The sequence below is a fragment of the Salvelinus fontinalis genome, chromosome 4 (genome assembly GCF_029448725.1).
Source record: "Salvelinus fontinalis isolate EN_2023a chromosome 4, ASM2944872v1, whole genome shotgun sequence".
Taxonomy (NCBI): domain Eukaryota; kingdom Metazoa; phylum Chordata; class Actinopteri; order Salmoniformes; family Salmonidae; genus Salvelinus; species Salvelinus fontinalis.
The window spans coordinates 20,570,116-20,591,279 of record NC_074668.1 but is presented as its reverse complement, the minus strand read 5'-3'; the positions used below and the strand labels follow the sequence as shown (position 1 = coordinate 20,591,279).

The 21,164-nt window shown below is 42.1% G+C and overlaps 1 protein-coding gene across 2 annotated transcripts; it reads left to right on the top strand.

The window, feature by feature from the left end:
• Nucleotides 1-10,384: 10,384 nt before the first annotated feature.
• Nucleotides 10,385-16,807, top strand: LOC129853304 (phosphatidylinositol polyphosphate 5-phosphatase type IV-like). Of its 2 annotated transcripts, none has more exons than XM_055919194.1 (11): nucleotides 10,385-10,595; nucleotides 11,209-12,114; nucleotides 13,062-13,185; nucleotides 13,324-13,421; nucleotides 13,507-13,631; nucleotides 13,841-13,960; nucleotides 14,301-14,408; nucleotides 14,568-14,729; nucleotides 14,894-15,009; nucleotides 15,134-15,270; nucleotides 15,456-16,807. In XM_055919194.1, the coding sequence occupies exons 2-11, from the start codon at nucleotides 11,264-11,266 to the stop codon at nucleotides 15,586-15,588; spliced, it is 1,974 nt and encodes a 657-aa protein (XP_055775169.1). In that variant the 5' UTR covers nucleotides 10,385-10,595; nucleotides 11,209-11,263; the 3' UTR covers nucleotides 15,589-16,807. The 2 variants fall into 2 exon arrangements, with proteins under 2 accessions (XP_055775169.1, XP_055775170.1); XM_055919195.1 differs by having other exon boundaries at nucleotides 11,195-12,114.
• Nucleotides 16,808-21,164: the final 4,357 nt, after the last annotated feature.

Here is a 21,164-nt window from a genome sequence, read left to right as displayed (position 1 = left end):
GCTTCTTAATCTAAGGTGCCAAAAGGGTCCACTTTAACTCCCTATACTTCCCTACTTCTCTTACCTCCACTCTAAACATACTTCACCTTAGGGAGTAAAATTATTTGTGTGTTTGCCTGTGTGCATGAAATTAATAACCATTACAGCTGATCATGAACTCACCTTCAGTTTGAATTAAAGCATGTTAATTTGATTGCTATAATTTATTCAAGCTTTGCAAATCCAATATATCCTAGCTGATGATGATTGCATAAGGACCGCTTGGTCAGGCCATAAGTCTGGGGTAAAAAACTGAGCCCTGTGATTGGACCAGTGGGAGGACACAATAGACCCAGCGGTATCACACTACTACCACATCCCCTCTCCATTTACCACTTCCTGCCTGGGAATCAGGGCTTGCATCCCTCACAGAATTCCACCGTTTGTTTCTTTCCCAAGACTTCCAACTGCAACAAACAAAGGGAGGTAGGAGAGAGAGGACAAACACAAAGGGAAATATTCTGCAACAGACTAGAGCACACGTTCCAATAGCAAGGTCATTCCCACTACTGGGGCTGAGGACAGTGGGGAGATGCAATGGACAGAAGGGCGAGAGCAGTAGAGGAAGGTATGGTTATTGGTGTTGGTGTTGGTGTTTCTAGAATACTCTCAAAGTCATGCTATTAAAGCTATTCAATATAACAGTGCTATAAAGGAAAAATCCAAATGTATATAATAAAAATATTAACTATATTCTTGTATGAACACACATCTGTTTGTTTTGCTTATGTCAAAAGAAAGCCTCGCACATGCACTGTGTAATCTGTAGATCTGAACTGTAACATCTCTCTCTTTCTCTTTCCCCTCTCTTTCTAATAACAGACAGTGCAGGCACAGGCACCTGAAAGGCAGCAGCAGTGTTTGTGTGTGTGCATGCGTGCTGTCGTCACGGCTGCTTGTGGCAGTTCGGTGGGCCTAGTGTCCTAGACTCTAATCTGCTGGAGATGCTATCATGTGTGATTAGTGTACAGGGTGTTTACTGGCACATGCTCTCTCGGATTGCAGTTAAGCTGCTACCACAGTTACACAGTTACACACACAAACATACACACACACACACACACACACAATATACCCCTAAGGAGAGAGGCCTGCACCTGCTCCTCTTTTTTCCCAGTGTAAACAGAGCAGGGGTAAAGCTAGAGGGAGGAGGGGAATGGGAGGATGGAGAATGGGATGAAGCATTAATAAAGGCATGTTCAAGTTGAGGTTCCCTCTGATTCCATTATCTTAGTACTAAATGCTAAATAGGTAGGATTTGAGGTTGGAGTATTTACCAAGCAAAGTTTAGGTATTGGTGAGTGTGGGTGTTGGTGGGTTTAGGTGTTGGGGTGTTGGTTTGTTTTGGTGTTGGTGTTGGTGTTGGTGAGTGTGGGTGTTAGTATCTTTGGGTGTTGGTGTGCTTGGGTGTTGGTGAGTTTGGGTGTTTAGATGTTTGGGTGTTGATGAGTTGGGATGTTAGTATCTTTGGGTGCTAGTGAGTTGGGGTGTTAGTGTGCTTGGGTGTTGGTGTGCTTGGGTGTTGGTGTTGGTGAGTTGGGGTGTTGGTAGGTTTGGGTGTTAGTAGTATCTTTGGGTGTTGGTGTGCTTGGGTGTTGGTGTTGGTGAGTTGGGGTGTTGGTAGGTTTGGGTGTTAGTATCTTTGGGTGTTGGTGTGCTTGGGTGTTGGTGTGCTTAGATGTTTGGGTGTTGATGAGTTGGGGTGTTGGTAGGTTTGGGTGTTAGTATCTTTGGGTGTTGGTAAGTTTAGGTGTTGGTGAGTTTGGGTGTTGGTGAGCTTGGGTGTTGTTGAGTTTGGATGTTGGTAGGTTTGGGTGTTGGTGGGTTTAGGTGTTGATGAGTTTGGGTGTTGGTGAGTGTAGGTGTTGGTGTTGGTGTTGGTGAGTGTAGGTGTTTGGGTGTTGGTGAGTTTGGGTGTTGGTAAGTTTGGGTGTTGATGAGTTTAGGTGTTGAGCAATGTTTATGCCCTGGGGACCTGTAGACCTGGAACATTCCTAACTCAAATTGAGAATGGGAGCATAGATATGAAGCAAACAGGGGATCCGAGTGGATTACACACAGCATGTTTGAGCAAAAACCTCCTCTCTAGGGAGATATGCCACAGTGATTGAGTGTAGGGATCTCTAACCCGTTCTTCCACAAGAACATTCACTTCCCTAAAGACGACAACACATAGTACACATTGCATGACATTTCTTTCTCCAATAAACTTCCAATAAGCAATGATGTTGTTTTTCCCCATGTTTTGACCCTCTGTTTGGTGATATAAATGACAAACTTCCTTGCACACTCGATATGTATGCACAGACATGGCTCAACACTCGTAAAAAAGCACAATCAGCAAAACTATTGCTTAATGAAAATACGATGGTTTCTGGATATGGATACAAACAAAATGAACAGGCTGGGCTGTACTTTGAATAACGGTTGTCTTTTTTTTGTCCTGTTTGGTAAGGCAGTGTTTGCTGACGCAGAGATATAAATGAGGCATGCAGAGTTCTCACTGTTTTGAAAATGAATACCTTAGAAGTGATGAAGAGACATCTCCAGTAACTGACACTCATATCTATGCGAAGGGGACACTGGGTATTTCAAAACTACTGGCACATATTTGTTGCGACATCGCTACCTGTATGGCAACTGTCCCTTTGGGTTTATCAAAACGTAAATACATTTCCATTCAAACAGTGCTCATACAGTGCTCATATATTTTACAAAAATATTTTACAATTCATAGTTGACTACAAAAATATTGCCAGTGCTGGTCCATTGTCAAGATAATTATGAATTACACCTTTTCAGTCTTTTAAAGACAGTTTTTTCAACTTATGTGCAGTGATTTTCAGGTCTCTAGGAATAGATTATTAGAAGGAGAGGAAATGTAGACTCTGCCAAAAAATAAGGAAAGAAGGGCTCTTGATGCTGATATTCCCCCTCAGGTCAAAGGACAATGAACGACAAATGCCTTTGATCTCCATTCATACACACACAGAAAATATCAATGTCTCCCTCTGACCCAACCTAATCACGTCTGTGCTGCATTACTGTTGTGCTATGGGGTTTTAGCAACTCTGGACCTTAATGAGGTTTATGTGTTATGTTTTGTCCCCCCTCCTCCTACTCAGCTGTACAACACACTGAGTAAGAGGGAGAGTTATTTATGATGGCTGGGCTTTAGCTACATCAAACCTTCTGCACTCCTACACCAAGCTAATTATCCTCTCCCCACACATGAATCATTGCACTGCACCACCTAAAGAAAGAAAGAGATTAATTTCTCTCTCTTTGAGCGCATAATTCAACATTAACCTCCTTCATTAGTGTAAATTGGAGTGTGTGTGTTGGTTGGCAGGAATGAATGCCCTTGATGTCGATAATCCGGTTTTCACACAGGGTTTGGCTGCTGTTTTCATCCACTGGGCTTAACAATATTGTTCTAATGTTGTAGTACAATAGTTTTTGTCTGACCATGTGACCTGAGCTGACTTTTTCCGGTCAGGGAGGGAATAATGTAGGTAGTAAAGATCATCAATACACACACTTCCGTTAGTGTAACAGTATAACTTTACGTCGTCCCCTCGCCCCGACACGGGCGCGAACCAGGGACCCTCTGCACACATCAACAACGGTCGCCCACGAAGCATCGTTACCCATCGCTCCACAAAAGCCCCGGCCCTTGCAAAGCAAGGGGCAACACTACTTAAGTCTCAGAGCAAGTGACGTAACTGATTGAAATGCTACTAGCGCGCACCCGCTAACTAGCTAGCCATTTCACATCCGTTACATTAGGACAACTGACACCTCTTTTCCCTGAAACTTGAACTGGTCACAAGGTAAATATCAATCAACAACATCCCCTCTGGACATCGTAAGATGCTCGATTCACAAGGGTATACCTTGCAAAGGTAATTCCAAAGCTATGTGGTTAGACAGGTTCGATTTCAGAGGTTTGATTGATTTCAGTGGTTCTGTCAATATGTGTAGTCTACATAATGTCACATTACAGGTGTCATATTGGGTTTCTTTTGGAAAAGCCTATATGTCTGACTACTAATATCACACTGTCCAAGGTCATACAGTAAGTATTACATGACTCAGAAGAGTGTCTCTTTACTTCTGACCAAAGCACAGCGTCTCAACACTCCAACTCCATTATAACATTTCATTTCTTATCTCTCATAAAACAATACGTCTGGGTCCCAGTCCCACACTGGTCCGGAGTTATTAAGCATATGTCTCATTTTCCATTTCAGTTCACTGATACTATAAGAAGTGCACACAAAAGCACTATTTTCACTTCTATTCTAAAAGTCTAATGAAGGGATCAAATATAACTGACACTCAGAGAAGACAAAGAGAGCGTGGCCCTCTGTGCATGATGGGGAGAACAATGCAAGGGGAATGTGCCGTGGCTGCAGAGGTAGGAACACTGAATGCAGATTGGCCTGTAATGAGGGATTAAGGTGGTATTATGGGCCTTTATTAAGATGTTTCTGATCCTCATTAGACAATCTCATATCAGCACATTGATTCCCGCTCGCTCGCTCTACACTCTCTCCCTCTCTCTCTCGCTACTGCACTGCTGTACAGCATGTACAATATAGAAGTTAAATGAAAAACTTTGTCCTTTTCTTGTGGAATGTAGTGTGTGGCAGCTAGTGTGAGTGTGTTTGTGTGTGTGTGTGTTTGTGTGTGTGAGACCACTGATGCATTACTGCGCTGCTCTGTTATTGTTTTCATAATGAGAAATGGGCAAAAAGGAAATGTACAGTCTGGAAAAGATAGAAGAAGACATCAAGTGACCGAAGTCAATATTTAGACTGCATGGCAACTTTGAATAGGAGTCAATCAAATATTGCTGATGTTAGCATCAACAGCATTTGGTTGACTCCTATTCAAAGTTGCCAAATAATATATTCCAATATTTATAGAAGTCAGCACATGTTTACAACATGACACTACATACACAATGTTTAAAATTACAATCAGTAATTTTACAACTTTCTCTGAACCATGGTTCCTGACAAAAATATGACTCCAAAATCTATGAAAAATCTACACTATGATTCAAAGAATGGATCCACAGTTCCAATGTTATATGAGGGAAGGTGGATCAGCTGTCTCTTGGTGAGAGGAGATCTGCATCTGCAGGTATACTAGAACAGAAGATTAAGACAATGGAAAAGCCATTCCGTGAGCAGGCCCTGATAACTTTTCCATTGTTAAACTTGATAGGTATCCCTTGAGCTTTCAGATCCTTTTCATTCCCACGCCTGACCACCCTGTACTCCTGTTGCAACATGCAGCTGCCAGTTTCACAAAGGCTCTCTCTCTATGTGGCAGCTCTATAAAATGTGTCTGGAGCAATGGGAGAGAGAGGCAGGTCTGAACATAGTCCTGTTTGGGATTCAGAGTGGAGATGTTTGGGTCCACAGCAACAGGCTATGTGTAGGTGGTATTCTCAGACATGGCTGAACTTTGCAAAGGGGTAAATCCATTTGAATTCAATCCCTTTTTGACAGCACCTCTTTTGATTAGAACAAATCCTTCCATACATATTTGCCCACTGTAGAAGTGCTCAGAATGTAATATTTGGACCTGTATGCCAAAATGTTCAAGAGATAAAAGGTGCTCAAAGTTGTCCTATTTTACATACCCCACCATAACATGAGATATCCATGTCTTCATCACTGGAAAAGATCAACGGTTGAGATTGATATAATTTAATCGTTTTCAAACAGGGTTGTCAAACTATTCTATAATTTCTGGGAGAAAACATATATACACTGAACAAAAATATAAAATGCAACAATTTCAAAGATTTTACTGAGTTACAGTTCATATAAGGAAATCAGTCAATTGAAATACAATCATTAGGCCCTAATCTATGGATTTCACATAACTGGGAATACAGATATGTGTCTGTTGGTCACAGATAGCTTTAAAAAAAAAAGTAGGGGCGTGGATCAGAAAACCAGTCAGTATCTGGTGTGACCACTACTTTCCTCATGTAGTGTGACACATCTACTTCACATAGAGTTGATCAGGCTGTTGATTGTGGCCTGTGGAATGTTGTCCCATTACTCTTCAATGGCTGTGTGAAGTTGCTGGATATTGGCGGGAACTGGAAAACGCTGTCGTACACGTCGATCCAGAGCATCCCAAACTTGCTCAATGGGCGACATGTCTGGTGAGTGTGCAGGCCATGGAAGAACAGGGACATTTTCAGCTTCCAGGAATTGTGTACAGATCATTGCGACATGAGGCTGTGCATTATCATGCTGAAACATTAGGTGATGGCAGCGGATGAATGGCACGACACAACGGTATCTCTGTGCATTCAAATTGCCATCGATAAAATGCAATTGTGTTTGTTGTCCGTAGCTTATGCCTGCCCATACCCTAACCCCACCGCCACCATGGGGCACTCTGTTCATCTCATTCCCTGAGATGTTGTCTGACAGTTTGTGCAGAAGTTCTTCAGTTGTGCAAACCCACAGTTTCATCAGCTGTCCGGATGACTCAGGCAGATGAATTAGCCGGATGTGGAGGTCCTGGGCTGGCATGGTTACACATGGTCGGCAGCTGTGAGGCCGGTTGGACGAACTGCTAAAACAACGTTGGAGGCACCTTGTCAGGTGGATGGATTATCAGGTACCATATATATATATGTATTTATTTATTTGTACATATTTTTTTTTACCTTTAACGTCAATAATCAAGAAATGTGTAAACTCCGATTTTTTCATTTTCACATATGTTGCAGCTTAGACCCTACTTACATCATCAAAGGTTTTTGTGTTATGCCCACCCTCAGTTGAGACAACATTCTCTTGAATACAGGGTGGAATAAAATAGAGATGTAACGATTGTCTATTTCGTCCTCCTCATCGGACGAGGAGAGGCGAGAAGGATCGGACCAATATGCAGAGTGGTTCGTGCTCATGATGATTTATTAAAACCGAAACTGAACACTGAAATACAAAACAATAAACAAAGTGCAGAAAACCGAAACACTACCGTGTGGTGAAAACACTAACACGGCAACAAACACCCACAAAACACACGTGAAACCCAGGCTGCCTAAGTATGATTCTCAATCAGGGACAACGATTGACAGCTGCCTCTGATTGAGAATCATACCAGGTCGAACACAAAATCCCAACATAGAAAATCACACATAGACAACCCACCCAACTCACGTCCTGACCAACTAAATAAATACAAAACAAGGGAAAACAGGTCAGGAACGTGACAAGAGATGTCAACTTTCAAATGGTACGACAAAGATGGTTAGAGGTCCACACATCAGAGAATATTGACTTGAATGGGAATATCTGTTGTTTCAAGTTATACTGTCAATCCTCCATAGGAAACATATTGAAATCATAGAAATATAGATAATATAAATGACCATTTAAGTTGAAATTCGATGATGGGTGGACTGACGGTCAACTTTGTGTTAGTTATTACAATTGAACATTTCAATAAAATTTCCATTTCAATGGTGCACCAGCTAAATTGTAGTGGTCTGAAGTGATATAAATATAATTCTTAGAATGGACTTATGATTGAAATGACACCCACCCTGTATTCAAGACCATGTTCTCTCTCAAATGATGGCGGCACAACACAAAACCTGAGATGATATGAAATAGGGTCGAAGCTACAACATTTACGAATATGAAAAAATCTACCCATTTTTAGGTAATTGACGTTAAAGATTTAGTTTGAAAACACTGTTTGTAGGCTATTAAATTATATCAAACTCAAACGTTCATCTTTTCCAGTGATGAAGACATGGATGTCTCATGGTATGGTTAAGGGTATACAAAATGGATCAACTTTGAGCACCATTATCTCCTGAATGTTTTGCCATTCAGGTCCAAAAAGTGACTTTCTGACCACTTCTTCCATGGGCAAACATGTATGGAAAGTTTTGTTTTAAACAAATGGGATGCTTTCAAAAAGTTATTGAATTCAAATGGATTTACCAAAGGATCATTCTCAATAGCAGAGATGAGGAAGCCTGGTCCCCCAGATCATTAGTGTCTACTGTACATAACTAGCTCTGGTATAGACGCTTCAGAGTTTATAATCATTTAGTGACATCATAGGGAAGCTTTTTCAAATCAAATCAAATTGTATTGGTCACATACACATGGTTAGCAGATGTTGTTGCGAGTGTAGCGAAATGCTTATGCTTCTAGATCTGACAGTGCAACAGCACCTAACAGGTAATATCTAACAACTCCACAACAAAACCTAATACACACAATCTAGTAAAGGAATGGGATGAGAATATATAAGTATACAACATATGGATGAGCAGTGACAGAGTGACTAAGATGCAATAGGTAGTAAAGAATAGATAGTGAAGGATACAGTATATACATATGAGATGAGTAATGCGAGATATGTAAACATTATTAAAGTGGCATGATTAAAGTGACTAGTGTTCCATTTATTAAAGTGGCCAATGATATCAAGTCTGTAGGTAGGCAGCCGCCTCTCTGTTCTAGTGGTGGCTGTTAAACAGTCTGATGGCCTTGAGATAGAATCTGTTTTTCAGTCTCTCTGTTCCAGCTCTGATGCACCTGTACTGACCTCGCCTTCTGGATGGAAGCGGGGTGAACAGGTAGTGGCTCGGGTGGTTATTGTCCTTGATGATCTTTTTGGCCTTCCTGTGACATCGGGTGTTGTAGGTGTCCTAGAGGGCAGGTAGTTTGCCCCCGGTGATGTGTTGTGCAGACCGCACCACCCTCTGGAGAGCCCTGCGGTTGTGGGCGGTGCAGTTGCCTGTAAAAGATAGTGAGGGTTTTAGGTGACAAGCAACATTTTTTCAGCCTCCTGAGGTTGAAGAGGTGCTGTTGTGCCTTCTTCACCACACTGTCTGTGTGCGTGGACCATTTAACTTTGTCAGTGATATGTACACAGAGGAACTTAAAACTTTCCACCTTCACTGCTGTCCCGTCGATATGGATAGGGGGGTGCTCCCTTTGCTGTTTCCTGAAGTCCATTATCATCTCTTTAGTTTTGCTGACATTGAGTGAGAGGTTATTTTCCTGACACCACACTCCGAGGGCCTTCACCTCCTCCCTGTAGGCTGTCTCGTTGTTGTTGGTAATCAAGCCTACCACTGTAGTGTCGTCTGCAAACTTGATGATTGAGTTGGAGGCATGCTTGGCCACGCAGTCATGGGTGAACAGGGAGTACAGGAGAGGGCTGAGAACGCACCCTTGTGGGGCCCAAGTGTTGAGGATCAGCGAAGAGGAGATGTTGTTTCCTACCTTCGCCACCTGTTGGCGGCCCGTCAGGAAGTCCAGGACCCAGTTGCACAGGGCGGGGTCGAGACCTAGGGTCTCAAGCTCAATGATGAGATTAGAGGGTACTATGGTGTTGAATGCTAAGCTGTAGTCAAAGAACAGCATTTTTAATCTTAAAGCGATGAAAGAACAATAGAATAATTTAATAAGATTTATATGGAAAGAACAGTGTTTACTGTGCACAGATGTCCTAGATTATGGAACCCACTATTGTCAAGATTCTCAGAATCTCTCTAACTTAGCCATCTCGCTTTCTGCTGTGAGAGGGAACCATGAAATGCAACGATACCAAATAGGAGCAGAGTTGCATGAAACTTCCATCTGCTCTTTGCCAGGGTGTGACTCACTGTCAGAGAGTTTGCCCACCCACAGATAAAGCACTGTAATTCACTGGAGAACACTTCTGTGCTGCAGCATTATTGAATGAGAGCCAGTAAACATCTTAAACATGAGTGAACACAGGAACATAACAGTTATCAAACTCCTCGTTGACCTATGGTGAGGCATCACATTGTAGATGTAAAAGCCAATAATTGAGTTGAATCAGATGTATTTCATATTTTATTGTGAATCAAACAGGCACACTTGATGCACTTACATAGCCCTATAATGACACCTTCTGGTTAAAAGTGTGTGTGTGTGTGTGTGTGTGTGTGTGTGTGTGTGTGTGTGTGTGTGTGTGTGTGTGTGTGTGTGTGTGTGTGTGACAAACAGACAGACAAGTACTGTTTTGTATGTGGCTGTGAGTCAGAACAGTTTCAGTATATTACACTCAAACAAATTACAATGTTTTTTTATGGTGGAATAAAGGCCTCGGGATTCTAAACAAAAATCACTCCTGCATTCAGAATGTTCAAACTAAAACATGTTGAGCTTATCACAAGCTCTCAAAATCCAAGGCTTATACTCACTCTAACCCACTATAGTAGCTCCACACCTTGAAACCACTCCAAAATAGCTCACTAAACTAAAGGGTTTGCCTATGTTAATAGCCTTATTATTACCATAACTACCACTACTGCATTTGTAGTAGGGGGCGCTACAAGTACAATGCAAGCAGCATGTGTTTTCTCGATAACAAAACTGCTGTCAAGCGTTACTAAGGAAGTGGAAAGTTTGCTTAGCGTTCGGAGCTAACCAGCTAAGCTAAAGATAGCTAGCTAGCTACCTCAATAACGATGTATTCTCACAACCCTGCAATGGACGAAACTTGATTTTGCTTTCCCCCAGGTATCTAACGATAATCATTTGATAAAATGAAGCGTCATGTCTAATGCATTTGTCTTTCCCAGACTGCCAGGTTCCTAGCTAACTAGCGTTCTGCTGTCATAGATTAGCTAGCACACAGCTAACATTAGTTACGTTTCTCAAGCTAGATTGGACGCATAGTAAGCATTAGCTAGCTATCTCTGCTAGCAGAACCCATAACTAGGAGCATAACATGTTAACGATGACGTAGCTATCTAGTTAGCTAGCCTTAAAAGTGATCAGCTAACGTTAGCTTAGCTAGCTAGTAAATGTAGCACCCAGTTAACGTTAGCTAGCTGCCAACAGAGCTGCCACTTTCAGGCAGTAATTTAGCTAGCTAGCTACCTACCGATAATGAGTCAACCATATGTGCAGTTTACTAGCTAACGTTAGCTAACTAGTTAGTTAATCAAATTAATCGTGCCTAATGATGTAATACCTATCTTAACGTTATACCTTGTGTGAGATCAGTAACAGGGCAACATATGGAGCTAATGTGAAGTATGAGTTAAGGAATAGAATTGAGCAATCAAAGATAATTATACATATTATCAATCAATTCTCAATAATAGTAGCTAAAGTAATTGTTTTCTAGATTATCTCCTTCTAAGCAAATGGAGTCCCCATGCACCTAGAAGGTGCAGCCTGCTATGAGGATGACTGAGAATGGGGAGGACAGCAGCCCCTCTCAGCCCGTTGGTGGAGTGTTACCTGGTGGAGTTCCTGGTGGGAAGGATCCAGGAGGAGTAAGTGGTGACAATAGGCCGGTGAACCCCACTACAGAGGACAACAAAACCACAAAGCTCCTCAACAACACCATGAAATTCCCTCAGGATGTACAAGACCAAAGCAGCAAGACCAGTCCCTACCAGCCCCGACCACCCCTGCTGCCAAAGCCCCCTGCACTGTCAAAGGGAGGGAACAGTGATTCGGTGGAGGAGAAGGTGAGAAGCATGAGACTGAAGAACAGCCAGGAGAGTCTGACCGACCCAGCTGAGACCGGTTCCTCCACAGAATCTCTTAAGGAGGACTCAACAGTTACAGGTGTGTTCACCTTGAGCGGTGCTGCCACCTTGAGGAACGGACAGGGCTCTGTCGTTGGACCTCAATCGGCTCCATCAGGGTCCCCCGTCTTCAGAGCCAGGGGCAAGAGCCTTTCAGAGTACGAGCGGGGGCCCCACGACCACCACAGTGACCCTGCAGAGCAGCGGGTGAGGTCCTCCAAGGTACGCCTCTCTCCCTTACAGCCCTCGGGTCCATTTCCTGCTCTGGATCAGAGCTTGGCTTCCGCATCCTTAAGGACGGCTAATCGGATTGACAGGGATTGCGTGGATTATGGCATTGTGCCGGGGAGAGCTGGGCCGGAGAAGCTGCAACTGCACAGGAACCTGAGCGACAGCCGGCTTCTGGATAACATGGTGTCGGACAACATCTCTGTCAACTCCATGAAGTCCACCTTCAGCGTGTTGAACCCCATCAGACCCAGGGATGTCAGGAACAGGTATTTCCACAATACTCTCATTCAGGATATCCTCTCCAGATTACTGACCAGATACCTACTGCAGGAGCCTTCTCTACCTGTATTGGATCATTGACTCATACTGGTATCAGAGTGCTATTAGAAGTCTTCATGGCTTTGATGCTAGATTAGATTAACATTCTGTATCTAAATACAGTGTATATAGTATCCTTTGAATGTTTGATGCACCTCTAAAATGAAGATAGCCAGGCTTCGGTGATATTCCATTGCATTGATAACGTAATGCACTTCCTGTGATGTGGCACATGACATCCCATGATAAGAATTGATGTGGGCCTTGAGTTAAATATGCCTGTATTCTGCATGAAATACAGACCGGCATTTGAGCTATTGTAACCTACTGTGAACAGTCTCACAGTCACCATCAGCTTTGAATCGTAACCAAGAAGACTATGCTGCAGGCTAAGGCTAATTATTACCATGGCACATCTGCAGTTAGAGCATTAGCATTGATGTGTGATCTCGCAACACTGGTGTCAGCTATACTTTAATGAAGGCCTCAGAGGCTTATGCTATGTAAGTGCTCATTCAGATAGAGGAAAGTGTCAAGTGAATCAGCATAGCTTTTGCCACCATTCAGGGAGCAAAGATGGGTCTCAGTACGCTACACACATCATGCCTCAGCAAGGAGCTGTTAAAGGAATCGGGGGATTTATCTGAAATGTTTCAGTGCGATATCAGCTATGGAAGAAGCCTAGCCTATGTTTTGAAATGTGATTCAGCGCCAATAATATGCAGCCTTCTTTAAATTGTGTGTGTGTGCATGGTACTGACATTTTATAATGCAGTTTACCAGACATTTTAAATGGGTTTGGTTCAAAGTAGCCAATAATATTTCCAATCAGGAAAAAACTGTATCTATACCTCCCGTTATTAGCCTAAGTGTTCATTTCATCATTGTGTTCCAGGAGTTTTCTGGAGGGCAGTGTGCTGGGTAGTGGTGCCCTGCTGGGGGCTGAGGAGCTGGACCGCTACTTCCCAGAGAGGAGAGTTGGCATCTACATAGCCACATGGAACATGCAGGGAGAAAAGGTGGGGCCGCTCCTACTGTTTAGCCATTAGGCCTAGAGCATGAACGTATGTTTCTACACATTCTACACTCACTCTTTGATAACGTGTGTCCTGGTATTCTGTTATGAAGGAAAATGACCGCTTCCATATGCTTTTCAGGGACTTCCAAACAACCTAGACGATCTGTTGCTCCCGACGGACTCTGAATTTGCTCAAGACTTTTACATCATCGGAGTCCAGGAGGGATGTCCAGACCGGTATGAGATGACTCTGTATGAGTGCAAAAAAAATTATATCAATGAAGTCTTCAGTACTCTATGCTGATGTGTGTCTGTGTCACAGGAGGGAATGGGAGATCCGTCTTCAGGAGACTCTGGGGCCGTACTACGTCATGCTCTACGCAGCCTCCCACGGGGTTCTCTACCTCACTGTGTTTGTCAGGAGGGACCTCATTTGGTTCTGCTCAGGTCTGTCCCAAATGGCTCACGACATTTTCAGAGGAAAATAAATCAGTCCTTTACCATCAACAAATCTCAGAATGTTGTCCCTTATTGAAATGTTGTAAGAGAGGCAATGTTATAAGGTGATCTCTGGCTACCTACTGAATATTTTGTGTACAGTACATTATGTGATTTGGTCCCTCTCTGTACCCTGTAATTATCGGATCTCCTAACAGAAGTGGAGCATGCCACGGTCACAACACGCATCATGTCTCAGATCAAAACCAAAGGAGCTGTGGGGATCGGCTTCACCTTCTTTGGCACTTCCTTCCTCTTCATCACCTCCCATTTTACCTGTGAGTGACACGTCTGTTGTTCAGGAAGTGATGTCAATACATGACGTGAATGTAAACAGGAAGTGGAAAGCCTTTGGATACAGTCTCGCTCCTAACTAGGGGTGTATTCATTATGCCAATGTTTAGTCTGTTGCTAAACGTTTTGCAACAGAACCCGTTTACTCCAAATGGAAAATGTTTTGCAACTAAAACAAGTTTTTATTGGACAAATTCTGGTAGGTCCCTCCCAGTTTCATTCTGTTTGCTCTGTTTACTTCTGTTTGGTTTTTAAAATATAAACGGTTTCCATTGCAAGACGTAATGAATACACCCTAGGTCATTTAATGTCCTTGTTTTCTAGCTGGAGATTCCAAAGTGTACGAGAGGATTCTGGACTACAACAAAATCATTGAAGCACTTGCTCTTCCTAATGGTCTTCCAGACACCAACCCTTACCGCTCCACATCCTGTAAGTACTCCTCAAGACAATGGTTGTTCATTGCAGTATTGCTGTTACATCTAGAAGAGCATGCTTATTGTGTGATGAGAAATGATGGTATTTCCTTCATGTAAGTGAATAAAAACACCAGTGTAAATGTACTTATCATTTCTGTTTCATATCTTTCAGCGGATGTGACAACACGGTTTGATGAGGTTTTCTGGTTTGGGGACTTTAACTTCCGTCTGAGTAAAGATCGTGTGGGGGTAGAGGCCATTCTAAACCAGAACCCGGGTGTGGACATGGGCCCTCTGCTCCACCATGACCAACTCTCCAAGGAAATGAAGGATGGTATGTCTACATGGAACAAAACAATATTAACACGAATAACCAGACAGGTTTAGGCAAATATTACATGTATTAGATTGTGAATGATATCTCAAAATGTATTGTTACCACGCTCACTGTGACAGATATTTCAAAATATAATACAAATGTATTATGCTCTGTTCTAGGTTCCATCTTTAAAGGCTTCCAGGAAGCACCAATTCAGTTCTTCCCTACCTACAAATATGATGTCGGCTGTGACATGTACGACACCACCTCCAAGCAGAGAACTCCCTCATACACAGTATGTGTCAGCATCAGTCATATCCTGTGCCATTCGTTCAAGCAAGCCTCTTTTTTTTTTATGATGGTTTGTTTTAAACACACAAACTAACATTTATATTTTACTGTTCCTCTGTGTGCTATAGGACAGAATACTGTTCAGGAACAGGCAGGTGGATGACATCAAAGTGATAAAGTACACCAGCTGTTCAACGATAAAGACGTCAGACCACCGGCCTGTCATCGCCATGTTCCAGGTCAAACTGCGTCCCGGGAGAGACAAGTAAGTCCCACCCCTTCCTCTCAGCTGTTCCAGCAGCAAGCTTTTTTACACCTCATGTACACTGTAGTACAATTAGTAGTAGTAATAGGTGTCCAAAAGTGCAGTCAATGAAAATCTGAGTTTATCTAGAACAGTTTGTTAATCCTGACTTTTATTTGTTGTTCTCTGTCTGGTGTGTTTCCCAGTATTCCTCTGGGAGCAGGCCAGTTTGACAGGAGTCTGTACCTGGAGGGCATCAGGAGGAGGATCACCAGAGAGCTGAAGAAGAGAGAAGCCATGAAGAACCAGGGCAGCAGCACCATCTGCTCAATCTCCTGAACCTGGACCGGACTTGACTGGACCGGTCCTCCCTCCAGAATCACTCTGACACAGTTGTGAGGGACAAACGGGAACCAGTCTTTTGTTGCCACTTCCAGCCCAGTCTGTGTGTGGGTCATGGAAGTCACAGAAACTGATCTGTGAGCACCCCCTACTGAGAGCTGTTGGAACTGTCCCTCATGGTTTATGGGGGGCTGAGGTTGTAGCTGTGGGGCTGTTCTTGAGGGCAGGGACCTTGAATTAATGACAGATACCAGCCTGCAGACTCAGCAGTTAACTGGTCTATTTATACAGCCCTTCCACAAACAAGACTGAGCTGAGGAACGTGCCATTGAAGATGACCTTTTAGTTAGTCAGTCACATCTCCATCTGTGCGCTGGCTGGCTGAAGCGAATGCTTTATGTAAACTGTACTTTAAATTTTTTTTTCTAATTGTTTTATTTAACAAGCCAGGTTGATATGGGCTATGTAATGTCACCTTTTTTTTACTTGGTGTAACAGTATTCAAAGGCCTTGTAAATGCATTTTCATCAAACAGTTCTTACAGATGTTTAATAGTATACATCACTTTCGGTTGATATACCAAAGCTCAATTCACTCCAAAACTTTTGTGTTTTTCGTGGATTTACTCAAAGAAAAAACGAACCAATGTGATTTCACAGAAATGGACTTGTTATTCGTATCAACTTTATAGGAAATGTCAGTGCTTTTGGTGTTGCTTTGATGCAAATGCATTCCCTGCAAGTACGGTACTTATTGAAATAACTTAATACATGGTCTTTTCTGGCATTGTATAATACCAGATGTATGAATAATATCTTTCAAATATTTAACTTATTTACATATTGTATAATATCTCGCATAATAGATACAGAATCATATTTTGCAATGGTGATGTTGATCATGTTGGAGGGGTTTGTTTGACTGTACTCTGGTTCATTGCCTTAATGTCATCTGTCTTGACTAAATGAAATACACTGTCATGTAACTTATTCAAAAATTACTTTCCATACTTTATTGTGCTAACGAAGGGAAGATAATTCATTTTGTTCTTGCATGAAGATCAATGGTTCTGGTGTAATGGTGAATCATGAGTTGTCATTACGCGCTCATAGCAAGTGCCTGTGATCTTATTTGTGATTTCCTCAGGACTCCATATCTGTGCATCTTTTATAACACATGCTTTGTGATGTAACATCACATAAAAAAATGTTTGGTATATTTGTTATTGGTTTGTTTTATTTCAAAAATGTAGCCTTTGTCATCTGAAACAACACCTCCTCTTCGCTGATCCTCAACACTGGGGCCCCACAAGGGTGCATTCTCAGCCCCCTCCTGTACTCCCTGTTGACCCATGACTGCGTGGCCAAGCATGCCTCTAACTCAATCATCAAGTTTGCAGACGACACAACAGTAGTAGGCTTGATTACCAACAATGATGAGACAGCCTACAGGGAGGATGTGAGGGCTATGGGAGTGTGGTGCCTGGAAAATAGCCTCTCACTCAACGTCACCAAAACAAAGGAGATGATTGTGGACTTCAGGAAACAGCAGAGGGAGCACCCCCCTATCCAGATCGATGGAACCGCAGTGGAGAAGGTGGAAAGCTTCAAGTTTCTCGGCGTACACATCACTGACAAACTGAAATGGTCCACCCACATAGACAGTGTGGTGAAGCACTGCCAACAACGGCAAAGCTTTCCAGAGGGTGGTGCGGTCTGCCCAACACATTACCGGGGGCAAACTTCCTGCCCTCCTGGACACCTACAGCACCCGATGCCATAGGAAGGCCAAAAAGATCATCAGGGACATCAACCACCCGAGCCACTGCCTGTTCACCCCGCTATCATCCAGAATGCAAGGTCAGTACAGGTGCATCAAAGCTGGGACCGAGAGACTGAAAAACAGCTATCTCGAGGCCATCAGACTGTTAAACAGCCACCACTAGCACATCAGAGGTGGCTGCCTATAGACATAGATTAGGAATCACTGGCCACTTTTAGAAATGGATCACTAGCCACTTTAATAATGTTCCGTATCCAACATTACTCATCTCAAATGTATAAACTGCACTCCACACTATTCTACGGTATCATAGTCCCTTTTAAATTGTGTTTACATATTGCATCACCTATTTCACATGTATATACTGTATTGCATTCCATACTACACCACTGCATGTTAAACAGCCATCTCCAGCACATCAGGGGCGCCTGCCTATAGACATAGATTAGAAATCACTGGCCACTTTAAGGAAATTAAACACTAGCCACTTTAATAATGTCTCCGTATCTTGCATTACTCATCTCATATGTGTAAACTGTACTCTATACTATTTTACGGTATCTTAGTCACTAATTGTTTGTAAATATTGCATCACCCATCTCATATGTACAGTTGAAGTCGGAAGTTTAGATACACTTAAGTTGTAGTCATTAAAACTTGTTTTTCAACCACTCCACAAATTTCTTGTTAACGAACTATAGTTTTGGCATGTTGGTTAGGACATCTACTTTGTGCATGACACAAGTAATTTTTCCAACAATTGTTTACATATTATTTCACTTAAAATTCACTGTAGCACAATTCCAGTAGGTCAGAAGTTTACATACACTAAGTTGACTTTGTCTTTAAACAGCTTGGAAAATTCCAGAAAATGATGTCATGGCTTTAGAAGCTTCTGATAGGCTAATTGACATAATTTGAGTCAATTGGAGGTGTACCTTCAAACTCAGTGCCTCTTTGCTTGACATCATGGGAAAATCAAAAGAAATCAGCCAAGACCTCAGAAAAAACATTATTACTTGAGAGCAATTTCCAAACGCCTGAAAGTACCACGTTCATCTGTACAAACAATAGTACGCAAGTCTAAACACTATGGGACCACGCAGCCGTCATACCGCTCAGGAAGGAGACTCGTTCTGTCTCCTAGAGCTGAATGTACTTTAGTGCGAAAAGTGCAAATCAATCCCAGAACAACTGCAAATGACCTTGTGAAGATGCTGGAGGAAACAGGTACAAAAGTATCTATATCCACAGTAAAACGAGTCCTATATCGACATAACCCGAAAGGCCACTCAGCAAGGAAGAAGCCACTGATCCAAAATCGCCATAAAAAAGCCAGACTACGGTTTGCAACTGCACATGGGGACAAAGACCGCACTTTTTGGAGAAATGTCCTCTGATCTGATGAAACAAAAAGAGAACTGTTTGGCCATAATGACCATTGTTATGTTTGGAGGAAAAAGGGGGAGGCTTGCAAGCCGAAGAACACCATCCCAAACGTTAAGCACGGGGTGGCAGCATCATGTTGTGGGGGTGCTTTGCTGCAGGAGGGACAGCTGCACTTCACAAAAGAGATGGCATCATGAGGGAGGAAAATTGTGTGGTTATATTGAAGCAACATCTCAAGACATCAGTCAGGAAGTTAAAGCTTGGTCGCAAATGGTTCTTCCAAATGGACAATGACCCCAAGCATACTTCCAAAGTTGTGGCAAAATGGCTTATGGACAACAAAGTCAAGGTATTGTAGTGGCCATCAGAAAGCCCTGACCTCAATCCCATAGAAAATTTGTGGGCAGAACTGAAAAAGTGTGTGTGAGCAAGGAGGCCTACAAACCTGACTCAATTACAGCAGCTCTGTCAGGAGGAATGGGCCAAAATTCACCCAACTTATTGTAGGAAGCTTGTGGAAGGCTATCCATATATGTTTGAACCAAGTTAAACAATTTAAAGGCAATGCTACCAAATACTAATTGAGTGTATGTAAACTTCTGACCCACTGGGAATGTGATGAAATAAATAAAAGTTTAAATAAATTCTCTACTATTATTCTTACATTTCACATTCTTAAAATAAAGTGGTGATCCTAACTGACCTAAAACAGGGAATTTTTACTAGGATTAAATGTCAGGAATTGTGAAACTGAGTTTCAATGTATTTGGCTAAGGTGTATGTAAACTTCCGACTTCAACTGTATATACTGTACTAGAGGTCGACCGATTATGATTTTTCAACGCCGATACCGATTATTGGAGGACCAAAAAAAGCCGATACCGATTAATCGGACTTTAAAAAAAATATATTTTTTTTTTATTTATTCATTTGTAATTATGACATTTACAACAATACTGAATGAACACTTATTTTAACTTAATATAATACATCAATAAAATCTATTTAGTCTCAAATAAATAATGAAACATGTTCAATTTGGTTTAAATAATGCAAAAATATACTGTTGGAGAAGAAAGTAAAAGTGCAATATGTGCCATGTAAGAAAGCTAACGTTTAAGTTCCTTTCTCAGAACATGAGAACATATGAAAGCTGGTGGTTCCTTTTAACATGAGTCTTCAATATTCCCAGGTAAGAAGTTTTAGGTTGTAGTTATTATTGGAGTTATAGGACTATTTCTCTCTATACGATTTGTATTTCATATACCTTTGACTATTGGATGTTCTTATAGGCACTTTAGTATTGCCAGTGTAACAGTATAGCTTCCATCTCTCTCCTCTACCTGGGCTCGAACCAGGAACACATCGACAACAGCCACCCTCGAAGCAGCGTTAACCATGCAGAGCAAGGGGAACAACTACTCCAAGTCTCAGAGCGAGTGACGTTTGAAACGCTATTAGCGCGCACCCCGCTAACTAGCTAGCCATTTCACATCGGTTACACCAGCCTAATCTAGGGAGTTGATAGGCTTGAAGTCATAAACAGCTCAATGCTTGAAGCATTGCGAAGAGCTGCTGGCAAACGCACATAGTGCTGTTTGAATGAATGCTTACGAGCCTGCTGCTGCCCTACCACCGCTCAGTCAGACTGCTCTATCAAATCATAGACTTAATTATAACATAACACACAGAAATACGAGCCTTAGGTCATTAATATGGTCAAATCCAGAAACGATCATTTCGAAAATAAAGCGTTTATTCTTTCAGTGAAATACGGAACCGTTCCGTATTTTATCTAACGGGTGGCATCCATAAGTCTAAATATTCCTGTTACATTGCACAACCTTCCATGTTGTCATAATTACGTAACATTCTGGCAAATTAGTTCGCAATGAGCCAGGCGGCCCAAACTGTTGCATATACCCTGACTCTGCATGCAATGAACGCAAGAGGAGTGACACAATTTCCCTAGTTTAATATTTCCTGCTAACCTGGATTTCTTTGAACTAAATATGCAGGTTTAAAAAATATATACTTCTGTGTATTGATTTTAACAAAGGCATTGATGTTTATGGTTAGGTACATTCGTGCAACGATTGTGCTTTTTTCGCAAATGCGCTTTTGTTAAATCATCCCCCGTTTGGCGAAGTTGCAACGAGCTAGGCGGCCCAAACTGCTGCATATACCCCGACTCTGTTGCACAGAACGCAAGAGAAGTGACACAATTTCCCTAGTTAAAATAATTTCATGTTAGCAGGCAATATTAACTAAATATGTAGGTTTAAAAATATATACTTGTGTATTGATTTTAATAAAGGCGTTGATGTTTAGGTACACATTGGTGCAACGACAGTGCTTTTTTCGCGAATGCGCTTGTTAAATCACCCGTTTGGCGAAGTAGG